We start from the raw sequence: 26207 nt of genomic DNA, 5'->3' as shown, positions 1-26207 counted from the left end.
TACACCAAACCTATAGAATACTGAGTGAGTGTGTGTGTGGTTTTCTTTAGTTTTTTTTTATTCTTAAATCTAGAATTACTTTTTGTCTTTTTTGAAGATACAGCAGAGTGGATCATAATTGGATAAAATAAGATTCTGTTTGAATTTGTATTTAACCTTTATAGGTTTGACTAATGAATCTTGTGTTAAATTTTAGCTGTGTGGGAAATAAATCTGAAAAAATAGGGGAAGAAATGTTTTACATTTAAAGTATTTACCTAGGAATCTGTCATATTCTTGTATTTACCTAGGAATACTTTAAATGTAAAGTATTCCTAGGTAAATACTTTACATTTAAAGTATTTACCTAGGAATCTGTCATATTCTTGTATGAAATCCTTTGCTCTCCATTTTGTGCTGTCACCGTATTTCTCATTAAGCTGCGAACATGTCTGTTATAATGAATGAAAAGAACAATGTGTGAACTGCTTCAGAAAACAAGTTGAAAGAATAATCTAATTTACGACTAATTGTTCAGTGGCTCGATCTACATGTCAATAGGGATCAGTGGCGCCCAGGAGTCGACTGAATTTATTACGGTGTTGTTTATGTGTCACACCACTGATGTGCTTTTTGGATTAGGATCCTGACTTGATGGAGTGTGGTCACAAATTAATTGTGGATCATCATCCATTGCATAACACCCTTTTCATATGTTTGTGTGTACACAACAGGGTAATTAGCTTTCTGTTAATTAGGTAATTAAGCTAATGAACAGGAGCTGCTCTTGTTTTCCAATGAGGAGTGTTGGTGGTGGGGTTTTAAATGCTGTTCTGCTGCCGAAGGCTGTGGCATTCACGGTGTGATGGGAAGAGAATGGCTGAATGATGAGTAAAAGAGGCTAAGTATCGGAAACCAGGTAGTGGTTAGCGTTAGCAAAGTGGATAAAGAAGTATATACAACCCTATTAAAATGCCATGTTTTATAGTTGTAAAAAGTAAGACCATAAGTAATTTCAGAATATTTTTCTACTTTTATAGTGGCATATATCTCTGATTAATCAATGAAATAAATATGTTTGATCCAAATCTTAAAATAAACTCTACAATAAACTTAATGAGTAAAGTATGCACAATCTTAAACTAACACTATTTCGAGCCACCTTTTGTTCAAGAACAACTTTAGAAGGTTTTATTTGAACAAAACATTATAAAATGTGGCTCTTCAACAAATAATGTAATTATTTGAGAATTACTCATGAACCATTCTACTGTATTTTAGAACAGAAGTTGTCAAACAGACAAGGATCAATCATGCTTTGGAAAAAGTTTACTAGCAGTATTCTATTTCTAAAATATGTACTTATATGGCCAGTGAAGGCCAAAAGTAATTTATTTTTTTATTTTTTATTTTTTTTGCCAAAATCACTTACCAGGAGTTCCAATAAGAATGGAGCATGCTGGATGTAGACTTCAACTTAATCCAGTCACTTCTATCCTGTTTCGTCCAGTTCAGGTGCTGATTTTCATCCCAGCCGCAAACTCCTTAAGAGAAACCTGGAGATTAGGGGGTGCCATTAAATCAGCTGTGATTTTCTTAATATTGGGAGAATGTTGATCGACCTCACACTTCCTTGTGAAGCCAATCTTATCTACTGGTTTCATGTACCTCAGCAATTGTCTAAAAATCACCTGCTGTCCTCTATTCCCCTGCTGTGAGAGAGGTTTGACTGACTGATCCATCCACCATGCCCTGTCTGCATGTTTGTAGTTAACAATAGTCACCTCAGTGTTGCCAATTTAGTAACTTTCCTGCTACCTTTTGCTACGTTTTAGAAAAAAGATATCAGTATTGACCGAAATTGAAAATGGCAAGTTAAAAATAGGTAATCTGGCCAGAAAACTGTAACCTGGTGTTTACTGCAATCGTTGCACCCCTACTGAGAATCAGCCTGACAAAACCAACAGAACCACATCATCCATAAAAGGCAGACACCTGATTTTGAGGACAACAAAATCAGGTCTCTGATTTTGACAGGTCTCTGAATCCAACCCAGTCTCACTCCCAACTCGTCATATATTGACGCATGGGACTTCCGTCCTCGTCACATATTGACGCGAGGGGTACCCCTTTCGCGTCAATATGTGACGCGAAGGGTTTTACCTGATGCCTTACCGTAATTTTTTCCCTAAACCTAACCAATTTTTGGGTTTTGAAGTGTCGGCAGTGTTTGCGAGGACCATTCGCGTAAATAATCCATGTAAAACATGCGACCTTCCAAAATCGTCAAAATCGTCAAAATTTTACGGTGAAGGAACCTGCCCAAGTCGTCACATATTGACGCGAAGGGGGTACCCTTCGCGTCAATATGTGACGCATGGTCAGACGGCGTCCCAACTCGTCAATATATGACGAGTCGGGTGTGAGAATGTGTTGCTGAATCAGATATCTGATTCAGAGATTGTCTGAGCCTTTACGGACTCTAGTCAAGGCTCAGACATTAGACATCTGCTTGACAAAGATTACTCAACGTGAAGGGCATGGAAAGTTCCAGGTGCCAGATTCTGTTCATTAAAGTTATTAGCAGAATCGGTGACAAAGGTCATCAGGATCCAACTCTCACCAGAAATGAGTTAGTCTTACAGCCAGATTAAATCCCTGCTTATACAAAACAACCGAATAAGTATCAAATCCAGAAAAATAATTTATCCACATTATATTTCTGAATAGTAAATTTCAGTTGATCTTAGTGTGATCTATGTAGGGAAGGCTAGCTGATTGCATCAAGTTTTTGATTTCAAAGTTTTGGATCCTAAATGTTGCAAATCAAAATGTACTTGTACAAATAGATAGTTTACGTATTACAGTTTACAATGTGTACTTTTTAATTCTGTCACAGAGGAAACAGAAAAGGTGGAACTAGAATAATTTTGCTCAGTGTTCTCAGTGAGAAGAAAACCTCCAAAGAAAATATTTTTCAGCTCCATTTTATTTGATCTGTCCATGTCACTGCAAAAAGACTTTACAGAGGGAAACAAAGATCCTTTTTAAAACTATCCACCTGACATGAGATTAACTACAAAGGTGATGTGACAAAACATGCAAGATAACTTAAACATATACTTAATCAAAAACAACTTGATGTTGTTAAACGAGATGCATATTGCATGGATGAGAGCCAATTTAGTTTTCTTTTTATCCCTCTACGCAGCAGTCTACATAAAAACTCAGTTACTCACTCAGCCTTCATAAAGCATAATCCATCCTTCAAACCACTAAAACATGAGAACAGTATGACCTACACATAATCACTGACTTAGAAGGCAGAAAGAAAACTAGAAGATTTACCGTCAGTGGAAACATGTAGCGTCAGGTGCGAAGGGAGAAGAATGTGTGGCATTACCTCATTATCTAACAATCAGTAACTTCACTTCAGAGCTCAATTAAAATGAATATTGAATCTTGAAGCTTGGGGAAAAAATAATATTAAAACATTCCCTGATACTTTTTCAACACATTTTATTCCCCCATAAAAATAATTATGGCCACATGCATGCTGGACTTCTCTTTGATCCTTTACGATGGCTTTACGATGGGTGGACGAACATGTGCAACATTTTCCAGTTTAAAATTCACACTGTTTAAGAAAGCAAATATTACATTCACTCCATCTGCGACGATAAAACCCAAAACGGACAAAAAACAAAATACAGGAACAACAGAAACATCTTAAAAACAGCAGAAGAGCGCTTTGGCACTGAAAAAGCTGAATGAATCATGATGGGAAAGCAGCAAATCACAGTTAAAAACATACTAATTGGTGCAGCTAAACATCATATTCAACAAGTTAGAATTTTCAGCAATATTCTAAAATATTGAATGTGACTTGCAGTCTGCACCAGGAATGACGAGTGGTCCCAGTACAGTTCTAGCAGAACAGGAAATCGCCACCCTCACTACTTAATGCATTATGAATGAAATTTACACAGTTTACAATCTCTGAACCTTTCAGAGCTTCAGGACACATATTATGATTAAAACAAGGCAGCAGTCATTAAAAGATATAAAAATATATTGATAACCTCTCGTCATTGAAAGCAAAAAAAGAATACTATTCTTAACTAAGTTGCGGACATTGCCTTCCGTGAAGGCAGGTACAGAGTTCTGGGTTTTGTTTTTTATTTAAAGTGCTTCACAATCTAATGTCTTGAACGTCCTCCCTCAAAGGCATGATGATCCATATGAGCTGAAAGAGACAGAGCAATTTCATTTCATTAGACATCTGCTTGACAAAGATGACTCAACGTGAAGGGCGTGGGAAGTTCCAGGTGCTAAAAAAGGTCAGGATTTTCAAAATGTTAGCAACAAAGATGAAGCTTCTTGAGTCAGCGTTTAAAGGGGATTTTTTTTAAACAATTTGTATAGGTTTAGGTGTCAGGACATAAAAGAAAAAATATCAGTCAATGTCTCAATGGAGTAAAAAGTCAGCCAGCAACAGGAATCATGATGGGGAGAAATAATCATGTTTGTCTGGTCACTGAACGTACCACAATTCAGCACAGTTAGATCGACAAAACTCTGAGAAAACTCAGGGAAGAACAGTCAGTATTAACTGAGGAAGGACAATATTAAGTTTTCTATGGGGGAATGTTGACTTTTCATTCATAGGCTGCCACTTTAATTAGGGCAAGAGTGTTGAAAGTGCAGCTCTGGGGCCATTTGCAGATCTCAAAACTATTTCAGGTGGCCCATCTGCCCATAATAGGACAAAATTTTAAGATACACTTTTAAAAAGTGCTAGGATGCAAGTTTCACTTATGGGAGACATTTGACAAAAAAATATTTTATTAAAACTTGAAATTGTACACTACACTATGTAACATTCATTATCAGTCATGTTTTTAATGTTGTTTTATAGTAAAACACAACAACCAGTTACATTTACTAAAGAACAGACCAAAGCACAACCTCATATTAAGAAGGGCAAAATAAAAGAGTGAGCTATACTCTCTTCTTGTTGATGATTAAATTAAAAAATGTACAATATTGTTTTATTTTTGAAATCAGGCTAACAACCCTTTTTGTTTTGGATTCATTTTGACTTACACATCGCATTCTGCTTGGTTAGTTTCTTTAAAACACTGTTTGTTGAGAAGGTAAAAATGAAAAAATCTAAATTTTATGCTAATTATAACTATGCCTGTATACTAACATACGATGTTAAAGACAGTTTAAAATGTCAACTTAATCATAATTTTATCTTAAGTTTTGAAATTATTGTGAACTCCTGTTTATTGGCAGAGCTGTGCTATACAAACGGCTCTTCCTCTCACAGTGTGACAGCACCTCTTTTCATAGAAACAAATATTTAAGGATCATTGCAAAGCCGTCATCAGAATAAGCTTTCATTTAGCGAAGACTATGTGCACAAACCAAGGATTTGATTTGAAGGACTGTTGAATGATAGCGAATTAGCTAGGCAAGCCTTTTAACAATTTTATTTACCAACGCATTTTTCGCACAACTTGAAGGGAAAAAAATTACTTGTATAAATATAAGCATATACATTTACAATACATATATATATATATATATATACACACACACTTACGCTTATAAAAAACTGCTTTAAATGATATATACGGGAGCAGCTCATAGACTTTCCCCAAAATACTCGCTTTGTCGGCAAGCGTTGCATCTCTGTTCCATATTTGTACAACATCCTCCCGATCTCGAACACTAACACTGACGCCGACAATCTCATCATCTGAAAAATGGAAGAGGAAAACAGGAAAACTGTTCGCAAAGGATCAAAAATAAATATCTTTCATCTTGTTTTTATTTATTAAATTATCCTACTGTACCTGATGTGCAGTAATCTGCAAACTGCTCCCCGATAGTAGCAAGTAACAACTCTTTCCAAACTGTAGACTGAGACATAAAGCAGAGAAACTCATCACTAATATATTACTTTTTGGAGAACAAAAGTAGGTAAACGAGGGGCAGGCCTTACACTGTTTTCTTTTGGGATTTTCATTTTCCATACTCCTCCTTTTGCATTGCTTTCTTCCTCCCTGGTGGTGTAGAAGATCAAAGTCAAAAATCCCAACTGAGAGAATGCAATTTTAGCTAAATATGTCATTTTTACATAATTGAAAACAAGTTAGTCACTGTAAGAAGCTGCTGATGTCTTTAATACTATGTGACTCACCATAATGGCCTCCTTTCACCGCGCATTAAGTGGTAGCTACATCTCAAAGGCAGGGCGGTGACAGGAGGGATGTTGTTATACACACCCCAGAACATCTTCAAGCATAAAACCAAATGAAATCAATAAATTAATATCAGTTCTGGATTTTTCATAGTCAAACTCTGATCTTGTGACTTGTACAGCAGCACACTCTGCTGGACAAACTTTGTCTTAATGTCACAGAATCACATTTTTCCATCCATATGCCCTGTGGCTGTTTCTACACTTCAGAGTCTTTAACAATCTCTAAATATGACAAACATGTTTAAGATTTTTAGACTTTCAGAGCCAGAAGTATCAAAAAAATACCGTAATCTTCACTGCTGCCAGCTGGCTCGCAGTGCATAGTAACAGGTGGGGGAGGGGGAAGCAATGGTCATTATACTCTCTATATATATTAAACTGAATGATATGTATAAATAAATATTTTTAGCAAATCTGAAATCCTAACTTTTAGATCATGGTAATAAACTCATGCAAAGACCAAGTGCAATGAAACGTCCTGCAGAAGAGGATTAGGACCACTGAATTTTTTTTCCTAAAATGAAAAGTCTGAATTCTTCGTGTTATTTTTTTTTTCTAGGAACCAATTAAACTTTAAGCAAAAAACTGAAAACATTGTCGCTGAAGTCTTCTCAATAAAGCTTTAAATTAAATGTCATGTCTGCAAGTAACAAATTTTATGATTATTGCAGGTAAAGAGGGTAAAGTCTGATTTGTTTGTCATAAAACTGCGCATTTGAAATTTCCATAAAGTTTAGTTTCCAGTGATTCTGTACATATATAATCAGAGCATATCAATGTGAAGCCAGCTAGCAGCACACACTACACGTATGAAAGTATGTCACAAGCTGTTTGTTTCTCCACACATAAATATCAAAGGCGAGCCCAGCTGTTAGGTGCTGAGTTTTCCACAATTTGTCAAGCTTGATTTCAATATGAAGCGGGCCTTCCTGGAACCTCACATTCCAGTTGAGTTGGTTGTGTGCAAATACAGCTTTAAAAATCACACTCCATTATCTGACTGCAGCTTCTGCTCAACTTTGTTCAACAAAGCCAAACCTGGGCAATGTCACAACAGGAAAAACCCAACATGTCCATCCATGTGTTTTTTCTCTCTCCTGGCTTCATAGTGGGGGTCTACGGCGGAGCTGTTGATGCTACGGAAGTTTCTGTCTCGTGTTTTGGTAACTTTTGGTAAATTGAGCCATTTTCACACACTGTGAAAATGGGTTTTTTGATTTTTTTACCAGCATCTATAACTAGTCCCTCGACTAGTGCTCCACGCCACCATGCTTAAGGTCCTCCACCATCATCCCTCCGCAAATAAAGAACATTAGCAGTCTCAATGACTACCGACAAGTAGCACAATCACCCATCATCTCGTCCAGTCAGCTGACTGCAGTCCAGCATGCTGGGGGACTGGTCAGTCCCTCCCATCAGGGAGTCTCTTCCTAAACGAGTCAGTCAGTCCAGTTGTGCTCCTGATCTCTTTCCTCTTTAGAGGACTGAGTTCTTTAAGTCTCACCTGAACAGTTTGCACAGTGTAGATCTTCTTAAGGTTGGATTCACACTCTGCAGCTGTCGTCCCCGGTAATGACCTGGAACGACAAGGACAAAAAAATAAAATAAATCTCTTTCAATAGAGGAACAGAGAAGGAGAGAAGTGTTCTTTCTGCAACCCAGGATGTCTATAGATAATCAGTAATATGCTCAGGAGTAAATATAGTCTGGAATCTTTGAATTCTAAAAACACCAGTGCAGAGAAATTAAAACAATTGCAATGGTTGGTCAGTTTGAGAGTATTGCTGCTGAATTTAACTAGATTTTTTTCTGGGGACAGTAATAGACTAACCAGAGGAAATAGAAGACTAACAGTCTCCAATTTGATGTTCTGACCCCACAGTTCTTAATTCTGAAATATGTGTTGAGAGGAAGAAAATAGTTTCAGGTCAGAGATTTAGATACATTTTCTAATAACATTGACTGCTTAAGCAAACTCCTTAAGTCCATCTGGTTTAAAGGCTGCTAATGATGGGTGGCTGCTTTCTCCACTCAACTAATGTGAAAAAAAGTAAAATCAGAACAAGTCTGTATACAGAACCCTGAAGGACTGCAATATACACTCGCTCACTTTATTAGGTAGGCCTTGCTAACACCGGGTTGGACCCCCTTTTTGCCTCAAACCATTGTGGCATAGATTCAACAAGGTACTGGAAACATTCCTGAGAGACTCTGCTCCATATTGTCATGACAGCATCACACAGTTGCTCCAGATTTGTCAGCTGCACATCCATGATTCCAATCTCTCATTCCACCACATTCCAAAGGGGTTCTGTTGGATTGAGATCTGGTGACTGTGGAGGCCATTGAGTTCAGTGAGCTCATCGTTGTGTTCAAGAAACCAGTCTGAGATGATTCACATGATTTATGATACGGCATGTTATCCTGCTGGTAGTAGCCATCAGAAGATGGGTACACAGATGGACATGGTCAGCAACAATACTGAGGTGGCATTGACACGATGCTCAATTAGTACTATGGACCCAAAAAATGCCAGGAAAATATCCCCAAAAACCATTTTACCACCACCAGTCTGAACCACTGATACAAGGCAGGATGGATCCATCCTTTTAATGTTACCGATGCCAAATTCTGATCCTACCATACAAATGTTGCAGCAGAAATCCAGACTCATCAGAACAGGCATGTGAATTTTCTAATCTTCTATTGTCAATTTTTGGTGAGCCTTTGTGAATTGTAGCCTCAGTTTCCTGTAGCTGACAGGAGTGGCACCCGGTGTGGTCTTCTGCTGCTGTAGCTCGCCCTCCTCAAGGTTTGATGTGTTGTGCATTCAAAGATCTTTTTCTGCATACCTCAGTTGTGATTATTTGAGCTACTGTTGCTGTTCTATCAGCTCAAACCCGTCTGGCCATTCTCCTCTGACCTCTGGCATCAACAAGGCATTTGTGCCCTCAGAAGTGCCACTCACTGGATATTTTCTCTTTTTTGGACCATTATCTGTAAACCCTAAAGATGATTGTGCATGAACCGTTTCAGCAGTTTGTAAAATACTCAGACCAGCCCATCTGGCACAAACAGCCATGCCACATTCAGAGTCTCTTAAATCAACTTTCTTCCTCATTCTGATGCTCAGTTTCAACTGCGGCAGACCGTCTTGGCCATGTCTACACGCCTAAATGCATTGAGTTGCTGCCATGTGATTGGCTGAATCAACATTTGCGTTAATGAACATTTGGACAGGTGCACCTATTGGTCGCTGAGTGTATACAACAGTCAACAGCATCCTTTCCACTGTTTTCACTTTAGCATAAAAAATTACTTTTTAAAAAGTTAGCACTAGCAGAAACAAAGGTTCAAGGTTTTTTGTTTTTTTTTCTTAGAAAAAAAAAGAGCTGTTCAAAATGTTTATGGAGATTTATTATCAACAATCCTTACTTTTTTGTCTCAATTTTATAGATTTAGTACAAATAATTAACCTAAACTCTCCTTGAATATGACAGCAAATTTAGACCAGCCTGTTAAAATTCTGTTTATTTTCTTTTTAATTATGAGAATAATGTTGTAAGAAGGAGGCCTAACACAATAACACATTTTTGGATAATTAATTGTCCCAGAAGTTATTGCAATAAATTGTCTTTGTTTTGAGCCCTTTTCCAAGTGATTTAATAGAAATGGCATAGTAATGCAAGAACACATTCTCACTTCATTCTAATGAACATCAACACATGAACTGGAAGATATTTTAAACATCCAAAATAAATAACCAAAACACATCAATTGAATTATGAAGTCTCTGTAAACAAAACTATCCTTCAGAAAAGGGTTAGTTGAGTTTGAAGCAACAGACTGAAGACTTTTCTCACTAAATCTTTGGTAGAAAGAGAGTAAAGAGAAAAACAATAAATCATGCAATTGGAAATTATTGAGCTTGTTCTAATTTATCATGCCATCAATTGATTTACTGCTTATTGCAACAGGCCTAGTAGCAACACAAGAATAAAGTTGTGATAATGTAGCAGAGTTAATTTTATTAATTTATTTTATTTTTCTTGATGAACCTTCTCAAAACGAATTTTATCTGAATTGACATGTCTGTTATATATTATTTCTGTTTTATCTTGCTTTCATTTTTGGACCCTAGTGTGTAAAAAGCCATCCTCATCTATGGATATTTGTTTTCCTTTGTTTTTTTATTGTATTTTGTTTTGGTGGGGAAGCTTTTATTTTCTTACTTCCTGTTTTTGCGTTATATCCTGTGTGTTCCCGCTGCCCTCCTAAGTTCGCGCCAATCTGCGCTGAGGCGAGGTAGGTGTACAAAGTTGTCTTTCATTTGTGTATTAAAATATTGAAAACGTTCTAAAAATATGTTGTAAATTCATATATATGTATTTATGTTTAGCTCAGCACTATGCTGGGCATTTGTCTCCCACATTGGTGACACCCTTCAAGTTTTCTTTATCAACGTGGTTATTTTTTTATTTATTTATTTTTTTCCTTTCGGTTGGTTAGGGTGTTTGGGGAGAATCCGGAGCCCAGGAGCTGCTGTATTTAAAATGTCCTTGTTTTGAACAGGTATGTGTGTGTTGTTTCTTAAATTAATTTATTTAGTATATTTCTATGTTATGGTGGAAAATTGTAATTATAGGGCAGATTATTTCTGTTTAGGTTTTATTTTAATTGTTTTGTATGACTGTAGATTTATTTTATTATTGAATCAGAGAATTTTAGTTTTGTTTAATGCATTTCTGTCAGTTCGCGCCAAGCTGCGCTGAGGAGAGGGTGTTTGGGGAGAATCCGGAGCCCAGGAGCTGCTGTATTTAAAATGTCCTTGTTTTGAACTGAAATAAAGTTATCCTGAATCCTGATTTCGATGTGGATCTGACTTCTTTTCTCCAACCGTTACATCTGGTGCCGTGACCCGGATCCTTCGATCAGCCGCTGCCGATCACCGAGGTTCTGCCGTGTGCTTGGAAGGTCGAAGGCTCAAGTTGGTGGACAAGTGGGTTCTGTCAGGCTCCATGTTGGTTGCTATTCGGTAACTGTATGTAACTGTTTCTGAGCAAAAAGAAAAAGAAGTATCTACTGCCTCCTGTATATTTACTTTTTTTAAGGGACGTTTTTATAGTAAGATTGTTTTCTGTGTTTTGTTTTATATACTATGGCAGAGGAAAATAAACAAACCTATGATGTATTTCCATCCCCTGTTGGAAGAGGGAGAGGTTTACTTAGCCTAGAGAAAACCTTTGTTAATGACACTCCAGGAGCTACCTCTAAAATGCAGTTTGCATCGGATGATGGTAGAGACAGACATGAACCATTGTATTCGACACCCATTGATCCCAGTGAGCACACCACTACACATCAGTTACGTGAACTTATTGGAGAATTAGGAAGTCAAATCGGTGAATCCATAGCTAGCCGGCTCCTAGCCTGCCAGCCAGCTCTTAGCTCACAGGCTCTTCCCAATAAATCATCTAGAGCTGAATCATTCACAGCAACTGCTGACACCTCCAAAATAAGTCTGATAGTCAGACCTGATATTAAGGACCCATCCATGTTTCGTGGTGATGGCACAGACAAGTACTCCATTCATGAGTGGATAGACACAGTTGAAGTGTACTTACAGAAACGAGACCTCCCACCTTGTGAACAAGCAGAGGAAGTTTTAAACCATCTCTGTGGCAAAGCTAAAAGTATTGTCAAAGTGGGCCTGAAGAGTAGCTCTACCGGCAACACCCCAGTAGCACCAGAGGCGATATACAATATTCTGAGGCGCTACTTCAGTGATACTCCCGGCTCGTGTCTCCCTTTGGCCGATTTCTACGCCACCCAGCCGAAAGCTAAGGAAACACCTGTTGACTATTGGATCAGGTTAAACACTGCTGCAGAAGTGGCAGACAGGCGTCCAAAGTCCCAGGGGGGTAAAATGGACAACATGGACTCAGAAATTGCCATGATGTTTGTCAGAAATTGCCCAGACCCCAACCTTGCTAGTGTCTTTAAATGCAAGCCCACAAGCAAATGGTCCCTGGCTGATGTGCAAGAAGCTATTGATGAGCATCAGAGGGAGTACCAATCTAAAAAAACAACCACAATCCTGCCCAATACACATGCTCTTCGTGTAGCTGCTGCTGCAACGGCCAGTGAACCCCTAGAAAATAACGCAGAGTACACTAATGTAAACACAGCCAAGCTCTCTGACCCTGTTAAACCAAGTACAGCTGTTGTTTCAGAGTCAAATGCTTTGGAGAGAGTACTTAGCATGCTAGAAAGAGTACTAGAGCGTACAAGCCAGCCTAGTCCTTCTGTTGTCCGACCAGAGACTGTTCCATTCAGCCATGGTTCCCCCTGCAGGGTCTGCAGACAGACCTCACATTCCACACGTACACATTGTATGAGGGAGAAAAGATGTCTGGAATGCTTAGAGATTGGGCATCAAAAAAGGGACTGTCCCAAGGGATCCTCAAATCGACCAGGCAACACCTCACCACATCAGGGAAACTAATACACTCACATGAGGGAGGGGATAGTGTGAGTGGGAAAGACAAAACCCTCAAACTTGAAGACGATGTACAGACCATATATTCTGAGTGCGTAAATTCCTTCCCGCCTAACACCACTGTTCTATTCCAGAATATAAATAGGCTTGACAAAGCTGACAGTCTGTTCTATACAGATGCTGAGGTGGAGGATGAAGTGTCATTGAAAGCCCTGCTTGACACTGGTTCAATGACATGTACTATCAGTGAAGGAGCTGAACAGATGTTGATTCGTTCAGATTCAGTCTCCATGTCCAGAGATGTTTGCCCTGACATTACGCTTGTTGGTTGTGGTGGGATGAAAGTTAAGCCTAAATGCATTTATGACCTAAAGATGAAAGTGTATGGCTGCACTTTCAGGGTCCCTGCACTGGTTGTTCCTGGGCAGCAAGATGAAATTATTCTAGGAACAAATGTTATCAAGTACCTCCTTAAGCAGTTTAAACAATCTAAACAGTTCTGGCAGGTTCTGAGTAAGCCTGATTCAGAAGAAGCACCTGAAGTAATGCAATTCCTCAACATGCTCTCTGGCATTAAGAGATGGAATGGAGAAACTATCCCTAATGTTATTGGGACAGCTAAGTTAATGCAGGCTGTTACTCTTCTGCCCAGGCAGGAACATTTAGTCTGGAGCAAGTTGCCGGCAGCCTCATCCTGTTCTGAAGGCAGTGCTGTCTTGATAGAACCAGCCAAAGCAATGACTCATAAGAATGACATAATGGTTTGTAGATCCATTGCCACTATGAACGGTGAGAGATTGGTTCCAGTCAGAGTCCTAAATACTTCAAGTCAGCCAGTAACTCTGAGACGCAATACAAAGGTGGCACAGGTGTCGGTTTGCATTGCTGTAGAGGATCTGGACGAAACCTCTGAGCTGACTGAAGCTAACTCATTTGAGGTAAAAAAATCAGGCAATGCACAGTGAACTGACTAATGACGCAGAAGACTTTCACTCATCGGACTATCAAGAGTCCTTAGTCAAACTTGGACTCGAGAGTTTGGACATTGAATCCTGTGAGGTGTCAGACTATTGGAAGGGCCAGCTGTTGCAACTTGTCCGAAAGTATGAGGCTGTCTTCTCAAAAACTAAGCTTGACTGTGGCTCAGCAAAGGATGTTGTTCACAGGATCCATCTGTCTGACTCCCGACCCTTCAGGCTCCCATACCGCCGTGTGCCACCTGGGCATTACCATAAACTCAGACAGGTGCTCTCAGAGATGGAAGAACTCGAGATAATCCGCAAGTCAAAGAGTGAATGGGCATCACCGCTGGTCCTTGTGTGGAAAAAGAATGGGGACCTTAGGATCTGTGTAGATTATCGATAGTTAAATGCTCGCACAACAAAGGACGCCCATCCTTTGCCACACCAAGCAGACTGTCTCGCAGCCTTGGGTGCTAGCACTATATTCAGTGCTATGGATCTCACCTCCGGCTTCTATAATATTGCTGTGGCGGAAGAGGACAGGAAGTTGATGGCCTTCACAACACCCATGGGGCTTTATGAGTTCAACCGTCTACCCCAGGGATTGTGTAATAGTCCAGCCAGCTTTATGCGACTAATGATGAGTATATTTGGAGATCAAAACTTCCTGACTCTTCTTTGCTACTTGGATGATGTACTAGTCTATGCATCCAATGAGGCTGAGGCCCTGAAAAGGTTGGAGATGGTCTTCAGCAGACTAAGAGACCATGGGCTAAAGTTAGCCCCTAAAAAATGTCAGTTTCTTAGAAGGAGCGTAAAGTTCCTCGGACACATTGTGGACAGTAATGGTGTCTCGACTGATCCAGACAAGGTTAGGGCTATAACATCTATGACGGTTGCAGACCTTATGATGGAGGACGGGGTGACACCCTCTCAAAGGAAAGTCAAATCATTCTTGGGCATGGTAATGTACTATCAGCAGTTCATTCAGGACTGTTCCAAGCTAGCCAAACCCCTTTTTGCTCTTACAGCTGCCCCGAGAGGGAGGAAAGGCAACCCATGTGGTGTCGCTTCATTCAAAAAACTGCATGCAAGTGACTGGAAGCAGGAACAGGAAAACTCATTCGAGCTGCTGAAGTCTGCACTTTTGAAATCTGTTGTCCTTGCACATCCTGATTTTAACAAACCGTTCATCCTCTCCACTGATGGACTCGGGGCTGTATTATCCCAGGTTCAAAAAGGGGAGAGCAAAGCCCGACCAGTCGCTTTTGCTAGTAAAGCACTGACCCGTGCCCAGAGCAAATACCCTGCCTACCGATTAGAGTTTCTTGCACTCAAATGGTCGGTTTGCGATAAGTTTAGTCATTGGCTCAAAGGACACACATTCACCGTTTGGACGGATAACAATCCTTTGACGTATATCCTCACTAAACCTAAACTGGACGCATGTGAGCAAAGATGGGTGGCGAAGTTGTCCCCTTACAGTTTCAGCATCAAATACATACCTGGAAGTAAAAATGTAGTTGCTGACGCTTTGAGCAGACAACCATTCATCAAGAACAAAGTCTCCCAAAGGCTGGTGACTGAGTCATATGAAGCTTTATTGGAAGAATCACAACAAGGGAGGCAGGATGCAGTTCAGGAGGTCTTTCGGGTCAGTACCGACCATCAAGGGGATGAATACCTCCAGTCTCTTCAACGCCCAGAACGTCAGTCGCTGAGTGAAGAAGAGGTATCTGCAGTTCTGCTGGGACATGCAAAGTGGGACCTCAGTCACGAGCAAAGGGTGTTGACTTGGCTGGCTCAAGACGTAGAGGGGCTAGTGCCGACTGGTTCGGTGCCTCTACCTATGCTCTCCCTTCAGGCCCTCCAGGAGGCACAACAAAATGACCCCGTACTATCGCAGGTCATCCCGTTCGTCATGTGAGGCAGGCGGCCATACAGGAGAGAAAAATCTGGCTTGCTGCCAAGAGCTTTGAAGCTCTTGAAACAGTGGGAGAAACTAAGGATGCTTGACAACATTCTATATAGGGTGTGTAAAGATCTAAGTACTGGCAAGAAACGATACCAGTTTGTAACTCCCTTGTCTCTGATGGACCAAGCACTTCATGGCGTTCACAATGAGGCTGGACATCAAGGCCAACACCGGACATTACACCTAGCCAGGCAACGATTCTTTTGGCTTGGTATGGAGCACAGTGTTCGAGAATATGTCAAATGCTGCAAACGTTGTGTTGTGAGCAAAACTCCTGAACCCGAGGGTAGAGCCCCCCTAGAGAGCATAAAAACTACAAGCCCTCTGGAGTTGGTGTGCCTCGACTTCTGGTCTGCAGAAGATGCTAGGGGTCGAACCGTTGATGTGTTGGTGGTAACCGACCATTTTACCAAGATGGCCCACGCTTTTCAGTGCCCGGATCAAACCGCCAAACAAGTGGCTCGCAAGCTATGGGATAGATACTTCTGTATTTATGGTTTCCCTCAAAGAATCCATTCGGATCAGGGGGCAAATTTCGAGAGTCAGTTGATCCAAGATTTGCTGCAAGTGGCAGGGGTAAAGAAGTCAAGGACCACCCCATATCATCCGATGGGCAACGGCCAGACCGAGAGGTTTAACAGAACCCTTGGTAATATGATCAGAGCCTTGCCACCTCGCGATAAGTGCATGTGGCCACAGATGTTGCAAACATTGACTTTTGCTTACAATTGTACTGTCCATGAGTCAACTGGTTATGCGCCTTTCTATTTGATGTTTGGTCGGATTCCTCGACTCCCAGTCGATGTCATGTTTCACAATGTGGAAAGGGATAATGAAGTCACGGATTACCACAGCTACACAAAAAGAGTCAGAGAGGACCTTAAAGAGGCTTTAGCTGCTGCTCAGGCTAATGCCTACTCCAGCCAGCAACATCAGGCCCAGTTCTACAATCTAAAAACAAGGGGCACGGACATAGTTGATGGGGATCAAGTACTCTTGGCTAATAAAGGGGAACGTGGCCGCAGGAAGCTTGCAGACAAGTGGTCTTCTAACATCTACATTGTTGTGTCTCATGATCCCAGATGCCATACTTACCGCATCAAAGACGCAGCAACTGGACAAGAGAAAGTAGTCCATCGCAACTTACTTCTCGCAGCAAACTTCCTGCCACTTGAGTTGGACAAAGAGCAAGAGTCTGTGTTTTCCTCTGACATCACCCCAGATCCAAGTACTGTTAACGGTGGTGACCAGGATGTCTCACTCGTGTATTCAGAGAGTAATGAATTGGACCGCACTGCTGATTGGGTGGCCAATACCACCTCAAATCCTGAAGACCTCCAGGATGCTGAAAGTTGTGTCAGGAATCTTCAACCAGGAGCAAACGATGCTGAGAGTTTTGGAGAGATCGGAAGTGATACGGCTAAGTGCCCTGACTTGCCGCATAACGAGCCAGGAACTGATGAAGAAGCAGTTGTCATAAGTCCTGGTAGGCCAACAGCTCCAACAACTGGTGCTGTAAGTCTTGTCAGATCCAGGGCTGGCAGGATAATCAAACCAGTTAACAGACTGATACAAAACATGGCACAAAAGAACACACAGACACGTAATGCAGTTTCTGGATTTGCAAGGAGTTTATTTTTGTAGGAGTAAACAACTTTTGTTTGTGAATAGAGTATGGTAGTATTACACCTCTGTAAATAAGTCAACACCCATTAGCTAAACTGTATGGGAGAGTAACAGCCACTGACTGTGAGATTGTGTTTACGGCACAATCCATTAGCAAGCAGGCATTGTTGAGTCTGGCCAACTTTCCAATGTTGCTTTTCCTTTCCTAGAGGAAGACCGTTAGTGTCGCTCAAGTGTGTGTGGTCATTGTCTGTCCGATGGCAAGAATGTTATTCTGTGTCCAGTCTTGATTAATGTTGGGACGGTTTTGAGAAGTTCAGGGGGGAGTATGTAGCAGAGTTAATTTTATTAATTTATTTTATTTTTCTTGATGAACCTTCTCAAAACTAATTTTATTTGAATTGACATGTCTGTTATATATTATTTCTGTTTTATCTTGCTTTCATTTTTGGACCCTAGTGTGTAAAAAGCCATCCTCATCTATGGATATTTGTTTTCCTTTGTTTTTTTATTGTATTTTGTTTTGGTGGGGAAGCTTTTATTTTCTTACTTCCTGTTTTTGCGTTATATCCTGTGTGTTCCCGCTGCCCTCCTCAGTTCGCGCCAAGCTGCGCTGAGGAGAGGTAGGTGTACAAAGTTGTCTTTCATTTGTGTATTAAAATATTGAAAACGTTCTAAAAATATGTTGTAAATTCATATATATGTATTTATGTTTAGCGCAGCACTATGCTGGGCATTTGTCTCCCACACTGGTGACACCCTTCAAGTTTTCTTTATCAACGTGGTTATTTTTTTATTTTTTTCCTTTCGGTTGGTTAGGGTGTTTGGGGAAAATCCGGAGCCCAGGAGCTGCAGTATTTAAAATGTTCTTGTTTTGAACAGGTATGTGTGTGTTGTTTCTTAAATTAATTTATTTAGTATATTTCTATGTTATGGTGGAAAATTGTAATTATAGGGTAGATTATTTCTGTTTAGGTTTTATTTTAATTGTTTTGTATGACTGTAGATTTATTTTATTATTGAATCAGAGAATTTTAGTTTTGTTTAATGCATTTCTGTCTGAGTTCACGCCAAGCTGCGTTGAGGAGAGGGTGTTTGGGGAGAATCCGGAGCCCAGGAGCTGCAGTATTTAAAATGTCCTTGTTTTGAACAGAAATAAAGTTATCCTGAATCCTGATTTCGATGTGGATCTGACTTCCTTTCTCCAACCGTTACAATAACACAAGAATAGTGTCATAAGGAGAATAAGTCATATTACAAGAATAAAATCAAAACAGTACCGGTTTATAGCTAAATACCATTATGTCATGGCACATTTACTCAAAAGTGATATCCTTTATCAATGTCATGCTGTTCTATATCTACTTCAGTCCTTCCTAAGAGGTATGAACTAAAGTCAGGACACTCTTCTTCTACTCTCAAAATTTCATTAACATACTCAAATATAGCAAGAGTGAGCATTTATCGTACCTATAATCATTTATTGTGATAAATTTATTTTAAGATTTTGATTTATCGATGTCACAGTAAATTCCTCTTAATGTTGATATAAATCACACTTTTTATTAAAGTGTTCAACAGATCCTTCTTACAAATAACAATGTTTTTCAAGAGCAGTATTTGTAGGAATGTGATTGCTGTCAGGCAGTCAGCCATTTAAATTGTTATCACAATAGAACCACAAGGTATGATAAAATTTTAAGTCCATATTATCCATCCCTACAATCAACAATTAGCCTATGAGCTCTAAATATCAATAAGTGTAACTATGACCTTAAAAAATGGATGGAAAAAGGAAAGCCTTTCACGCTAAGGTAAGTCTTTATATGACTTTATATGGACATAGCATTCCAACAAAATATGTACTGATTTAGCAAAGTGAAAAAGGAGTAAAACTGGCTTTATTTATAGAAGACGACCATGTCTGTTTCAGCTCAAAATCTTCCCGGTCCCCCTGCTGGATAACGCAAAATAACTTCAGATGGACAACGGGATAATACGGGGTCCCCTTCAGGTCCACTGGGCTACGTAGGACCCATTTCTATAGACAAGACAAAAGTAAAAGGCTTCAGTTGCACAACCTAACAGGGGTTTTGGGATAGGAAACTAAAAAATGGTCAAAGAAGCCTTAAAGGCGAATATTTCTCCTGCTACGTTTCGCTCCTGGAGGCCTGTAAAGCGGTGGCCTTGCCTGCTGTTTTCCCTCCTTGTCCCGGGGCTCCTAACACCAAGACACGACGAATAAACTCTAAATGATACCTGTCGAGCCAAAAGGTCCAGGGCGAGTGAAGAGGCAGCGTCATTGCGTCGCCTTCTCGCTGTTTCTTTGTGATGTTTTCCAACTCTTTCTCGTCGATGTCAATGTTGTCCTCAGAGGGCACTTTCTGGTCGCTCAGGGCGCCTCTGTCCATCTGGACATCCGTCTGACCCGCGGGAACCGCCATTACCGCTGGAGACGAACCGAGGGCTTCGCTTTGTGCTCTGGTTAAAGCCTCCAGATAAGACGAACCGGTTTAGGTTGAGCTTTATCTGCAAGTACAGAAACACACTACCGCTTTTCCGCCCACCAACTGCGAACGTCTTGACGTCATTGGGTAGGAACGTCGCAGTTGGTCCATCCCAAAGACTACATAAAAATAGCAAGGACTCACTCTTCCACTTTTTTTTTTACCAAATGAATATTGTCAGATATTTCTCATTCTTGGCACTAATTTAGAATCAACATGTATCGCTTAGGAAGCTAGCACATTAAAACTCGTCGAGCTAGTATGTCAAACATTTGGAATAATATTTTACTTTCGGAAGGACTGCGCAGTGACGCAGCTGCAATAAGAACCCTGGGCTTGACTCCAAAGTCCATTACAAACCAATTCAAATCAGATCATTATTGAAAAGCGAATTTATTTCAGGAATCATATCACAAGTGAAACACATTATACAGATTAGACATATACTAGTGTTTTCCAGCCTTTATTTATATTAATTATGATAATTTCTGCTTACATAATGAAAGTATGGCATTAGAATTAGAATATGAGCCCAATAAAAAACATTTTATCATGTAGAAATGTAATAAAAATTATATTTAGTACTACCTTAAAGATTGACATTTTCAAAAGGTACCAGTAATCTAACAACTCCCGATAAAGCATATTCTAATTCATTACATTGTATTAAGTAGCAAGAGAGTCCAATACAGAGAGGATTAAAGCTATGTTCCTTCTTCCAGGATTTGTGTGTTTTTATTTATCCTTGTTTGATATATCAGAGGGTTTGACTTTACTTACGGTAAGTTATTTTAATGGCAATAAGATCTTGATAACTTCCCAGATTCTTACCACTTTGGACAAAAATCATATATATATATACATATATATGTGTATATGATCATTACATATCCAGAATTGTATACACCCAGAATTATTATATAAAATTATATATACCCAGAATAATTGTCCTTGTGAGTCAACACTGCGGAACTACAGAATAAACATCTTCAAAAGTCAGTCAGTGTGATTGACTTGCTTGATAGAAACAATAACCTGTTGTATTTTCTGTAAAGTTCAGCTATGTATCATCTAAGATAGACACAGAAGGAAAACAATAATGTAGTTGGGAGGGTGTAATAAGATACATAAAGCTCTACTGCATTAAAACCACTTAAGGCATTAAATGCATCATATAATTCAATGAACTTCTCAAACTGCAGTTATTGTTTTGAAACCATAACCAAAACAGAGAATTTTCCAAATAGCCTATCTTGATACGATTTGTCCACTAGAGGTCCTTAAATTCACTCAGTAAAGGCATCATTTTTGCTTTTGTTTTGCCTGTGCTATGTCTTCTGTTCATTAGCATATACCGTAACTTGTTCTTATTTGGACAAAATTAATCAGCATACAAATGTACGCAATGTGGTGATTGACTATTACTCCACCCTAATGCCCGAAAATCAAGATTTTGTGCAATAGAATATATGAAAAATGAGAATTGAACTAATATCAATGAGAGTGGAACAGCAGAAGGATAATAACTACACAAGACGAGACTTCACGATCACTTTGCCCAAAGCAAAACATATTTTTCTTTCTCGGAGTGAATCATCGTCTTATAGCAATATCTTCCGTCTCTAGTTTTCTTATGATGGTTCTGCAGAAGAGTTGTTTCTAAAAAAAAAAAAAAAACAAAAAAAAAAACAAAAAAAAAAACACTGCATAAAATCAAATTACAGTTATATGCCAGATGCTGTTTATGCACGTTTTCCTCTCTTTTACCCCGCGTTATGTTGCTTATTCTTTGAAACCTTTGCTCCGCTGCGGCTGTACGGTTCGCAATAATTTAATTCCATAAAGTAATGGTTTCCTTGACTTATGCCAGCATGTGTCTCGGATCTGTGATGTTTTCGAACTTCCGCATTATCTGAATCTCCGTGTGTTTATTTACCCAACAGATATTTTCTCGTTGAAGCCTGAATGGAGCCTGTTAAAGGGCAGCGGTGGGTGAAGCTTTGTCACATGATGGCAGCTCTAGTTCCGAGTACAGAATTTATGCTGAGAGCGAGATTTGATCCAAAAACTACTATAAGTTCTATTTTTTAAAGCTATCAGCTCATTTATATTTATTCGAAACCTACTCGACACTACAATTGATTTATCGCTGAGGACTTTCAGGAACTGAAACTCTCAAAACACTGAAATCTTATTGTACAGTCTGCACATGTAGACTGTCTACACAGGGATCTTTGTTGGTCCATTGAATTATGTTACACGAGTGTTATGGTTTCCTACCACCCTGGCAGAAAAGCCACCCATTTGTCCTCAAGCCTGGATCTATAAAGATCATATCTGTTGTGTTCTGTGTATTTATTTCTAGTTTTCTTGTGTGTCTGAGTCTCTGTGTTGTCCTGTCTCCCCGTGATTAGTTCCCAGGTGTGTCTCGTTCCCTGATTACCTCTTGTGTATTTAGTGTCACCTGTGTGTGTCTGTCTTCGTCGGGTCCTACGTCAGTGTCAGTCAGTGTACGTCTTGCTTCGTCCGTTTATGTCAAGGTACGTCTAGTCCTCGTAAAACCTGTTGCTACCTGTTGTGAGCTTTAGCCTTCCGCTCGTCAGTGCTGCCAGGTCTGTGGACTGTATTTTCTGTTGATTTTTCATCATTAAACTCCTCACCTCACCTCATCTGGGTTCTACTGCGTTTGCCTCACCACCACCACAACACCACTTCATGACAGAAGGACCCGACCAAGCTGAAAGGTGAGCATCAGAATCTATCATGGACCCAGAGGAGTGGCAGGAGTTATTAGAGACCATACGGGAGTATGAGGCTGCCATGGCCAAGCCGTACGCGGCAACAAGACGGCTTGGATTCGCCATCCGTTTGGGTCTGTTGCTGGACTTCTGGGTTCCCCGTTTTCCACATCCTGGGCTGGTGGCATTACAGAGGGAGGCAGAGTGGGAGCGTGAGGCAGCGCTAGCTGTCATGGCTGGAGAACCGCTGCCTCCCAGACCCAAGACTCTGTCCTCCCGATCCACCACCCCCGTTCCGTCGTCTGAAGAGCCAGCAGCAGACCCTCCGCAGCGGAGCCGCCAGCAACACTTCCGCCACCCGAGCCCGTTCCTGCGCCGCCGCTCCAGCAGCGCTCAGGCTCCCGTTCCTGCCGCCCGCTCAGCAGCGCTACCAGCCTCCCGTTCCTGCCGCCGCTCCAGCGGCGCCACCCGGCTCCCGTTCCTGCCGCCGCTCAGCGGCGCCACGCTCCCGTTCCTGCCGCCGCTCCAGCCGGGCGCGCAGCTCCCGTTCCTGCCGCCCGCTCCAGCGGCGCCACCAGGCTCCCGTTCCTGCCGCCCGCTCCAGCAGAGACTCCTAGTGCTTCCCCCAGACTCCTAGTGCTTCCCGAGACTCCTAGTGCTTCCCCGAGACTCCTAGTGCTTCCCGAGACTCCTAGTGCTTCCCGAGACTCCTAGTGCTTCCCCGAGACTCCTAGTGCTTCCCCGAGACTCCTAGTGCTTCCCCCGAGACTCCTAGTGCTTCCCCCGAGACTCCTAGTGCTTCCCCCGAGACTCCTAGTGCTTCCCCCGAGACTCCTAGTGCTTCCCCCGGGACTCCTAGTGCTTCCCCCGAGACTCCTAGTGCTCCACGTCCCCTGCGTGGCCCCAGAGACTCCTTGTGCTCCTCGTCACCTGTGGCCCCAGAGACTCCTTGTGCTCCTCGTCGCCGCCCGTGTGGCCCCAGAGACTCCTTGTGCTCTGTCCCGCCCCTGTGGCCCCAGAGACTCCTTGTGCTCCTCGTCGCCGCCCCTGTGGCCCCAGAGACCTTGTGCTCTCGTCCCCCTCCTAGTGCTCCTCGTCGCCGCCCCCGTGTGGCCCCAGAGACTCCTTGTGCTCCTCGTCGCCGCCCCCGTGTGGCCCCAGAGACTCCTTGTGCTCCTTGCCGCCCCGTGCGGCTCTTCTAGAGCGCTCGGCGCGGGACGGTCCGTGGTTCCCGCCTCTGCGCCGCGGCCGGCCGACAACCTCCGTGGTTCCCGCCTCCTGCGCCGCGACGGCCGCCGGACAGCCTCCGTGGTTCCCGCCTCCTGCGCGCGGACGGCCGCCGGACAGCCTCCGTGGTTCCCGCCTCCTGCGCGCGGGGACGGCCGCCGGACAGCCTCCGTGGTTCCCGCCTCCTGCGCCGCGGACGGCCGCCGGACAGCCTCCGTGGTTCCCGCCTCCTGCGCCGCGGACGGCCGCCGGACAGCCTCCGTGGTTCCCGCCTCCTGCGCCGCGGACGGCCGCCGGACAGCCTCCGTGGCTCCCGCTTCCTGCGCCGAGGTCGGCCCCCTGACCTCCTCCGTGGTTCCCGCCTTCCCGTGTTTCCGCCCACCCAGTTGGGTTTGGTTGGTTTTGTTTTTGGACTCTAGACCCTCGTGTCTCCGCCTATTTACTAGGTTGTTTTTTTGTTGATTATGGACTTTGGACCCCCCATCCAGCTCCCCTCCGCCCACCCTCGTTGGGTTTCCCGTTTTTGGGCGTCTGGGAGCCGCCCGTTAAGGGGGGGGTACTGTTGTGTTCTGTGTATTTATTTCTAGTTTTCTTGTGTGTCTGAGTCTCTGTGTTGTCCTGTCTCCCCGTGATTAGTTCCCAGGTGTGTCTCGTTCCCTGATTACCTCTTGTGTATTTAGTGTCACCTGTGTGTGTCTGTCTTCGTCGGGTCCTACGTCAGTGTCAGTCAGTGTACGTCTTGCTTCGTCCGTTTATGTCAAGGTACGTCTAGTCCTCGTAAAACCTGTTGCTACCTGTTGTGAGCTTTAGCCTTCCGCTCGTCAGTGCTGCCAGGTCTGTGGACTGTATTTTCTGTTGATTTTTCATCATTAAACTCCTCACCTCACCTCATCTGGGTTCTACTGCGTTTGCCTCACCACCACCACAACACCACTTCATGACAATATCACCTTGTTTGATTTGATCTTTTTTATGTTATACTAATGTAAAAAATACAATTGTTTCCACTAAATCAGGAAATTAAAACCAGGTATGAATAAACTTATTCATGCATTAAAAATTACGGAGGCGACCGATGTAAACAGTTTCATGCACTACAGTATATTCATAATTCATCAATAGCGCTTATCATCTATCAGCCACCAGAGACGTCAGAGATTTATTCAGGCTTTGGAGCAAAACGTGAAAGAACTTGAAAGGGCCTGCGTATGCAGCGTTTTAAGGAAATTGTAGTCGGCAATTTTACAGAAGGGCTATGAATTCAACACATTGGAATGACACCATTTTTAATATGCTGTGCTATGTTGTTAGAGTTCTGAGGGCTGTTTGACAAAAGTTGGATTACAAACCCTATGATAAGAGGGTCATAAGAGCCAGATTTCAAAAAGCACCACCAGTTTGTCACCCAGTGGAAATGTATTATATTTTGAAAGCGTCATGTTAGAGTTTTTAATTTGTGCATGATTTTTAATAATTTTTGTATTGCATGTTTTTGCATTGTCTTTATCCAATGTGGACAGACAAATTATTTGATGAAAGTCTTTTGTTTTCTTAGACAAAATGTTAGTTTACAAGTACAAATAAAAACAAAGAAACATAACACAAAATATGAAAAAGCATGGCAGTAAATAAATACATTGGTATGAAAACAATAACCATGGTGAGGTCAGGGGGGTTGACGGTGACTATCTCCAGTGAACGTTTTGGGTGAGAGGTGGAGTCACCCTGGACAGGTCACCAGTCTGTCAGGGCAGATTACAGACATGACAAATTAAAAATATTCAGAGATAGACAATATCTATATTTTAATATATTCCAACAATGCTCACTTACAAGTGATGTTGGGTCTGATCAGAAGATCCTGAGTTCATGGGAGCCTATTTTTGAGCAATAACAGGAAGGCACACAAAAGAGAAGAGTTTACTATATGAAACATTATGGATACACGTTTATAAATGAACAAAATTGGCATGCTTTTTAAATTTTTAGTCATTGGATGTGTCTGTCAATTGTTCATTCAATGTTTCACTGTTAGTGACCTGTGGGGTCACAAGATACCTGTCATTAATTCTTCAAGTAGTCTGATGTTTCGTGTTTTTATATGTTCATGCTTTTATTTTGAAGGAGGTTTTCTTCTTCTTGACGTTCATCAGCTGATCTTTTTACTGTTTAGAGTGGTGGTATTTAGTATTGAAACTGTCTTTATTTTTAACTTTTTAACTGCACTTACAGCCAGATTGATTCTAGGTTCTACATCATTCAAATTTAAACAGCATATGACAAAGGGACTCAATGCTGATGTTTAGATCTGTTGACTCAATAATTACAGCAAATAATAGCCAATTATCAGTGATTGATTTTAATCTGGCCAATTAACTTGAGCCTCTCTCACACACTTCTATAAATCTATATTTAAACAC

General features: G+C 41.4%; 1 protein-coding gene across 1 annotated transcript; it reads right to left on the bottom strand.

The window, feature by feature from the left end:
• Positions 1-2950: 2950 nt before the first annotated feature.
• LOC122834115 (eukaryotic translation initiation factor 4E type 3-like) lies at positions 2951-19912 on the bottom strand. Its single transcript, XM_044122240.1, has 7 exons — positions 19575-19912; positions 7758-7830; positions 6191-6285; positions 5993-6053; positions 5844-5910; positions 5591-5746; positions 2951-4225 (listed from the first exon to the last, which is right to left on the bottom strand). Exons 1-7 carry the CDS (start codon positions 19757-19759, stop codon positions 4179-4181), a joined length of 684 nt encoding a protein of 227 aa, XP_043978175.1. The 5' UTR covers positions 19760-19912; the 3' UTR covers positions 2951-4178.
• Positions 19913-26207: the final 6295 nt, after the last annotated feature.

This window comes from Gambusia affinis, linkage group LG07 (assembly GCF_019740435.1).
Source record: "Gambusia affinis linkage group LG07, SWU_Gaff_1.0, whole genome shotgun sequence".
In the NCBI taxonomy this organism is placed as follows: domain Eukaryota; kingdom Metazoa; phylum Chordata; class Actinopteri; order Cyprinodontiformes; family Poeciliidae; genus Gambusia; species Gambusia affinis.
The sequence above is the reverse complement of the archived record's forward strand: the minus strand, read 5'-3'. Positions and strand labels throughout refer to the sequence as shown.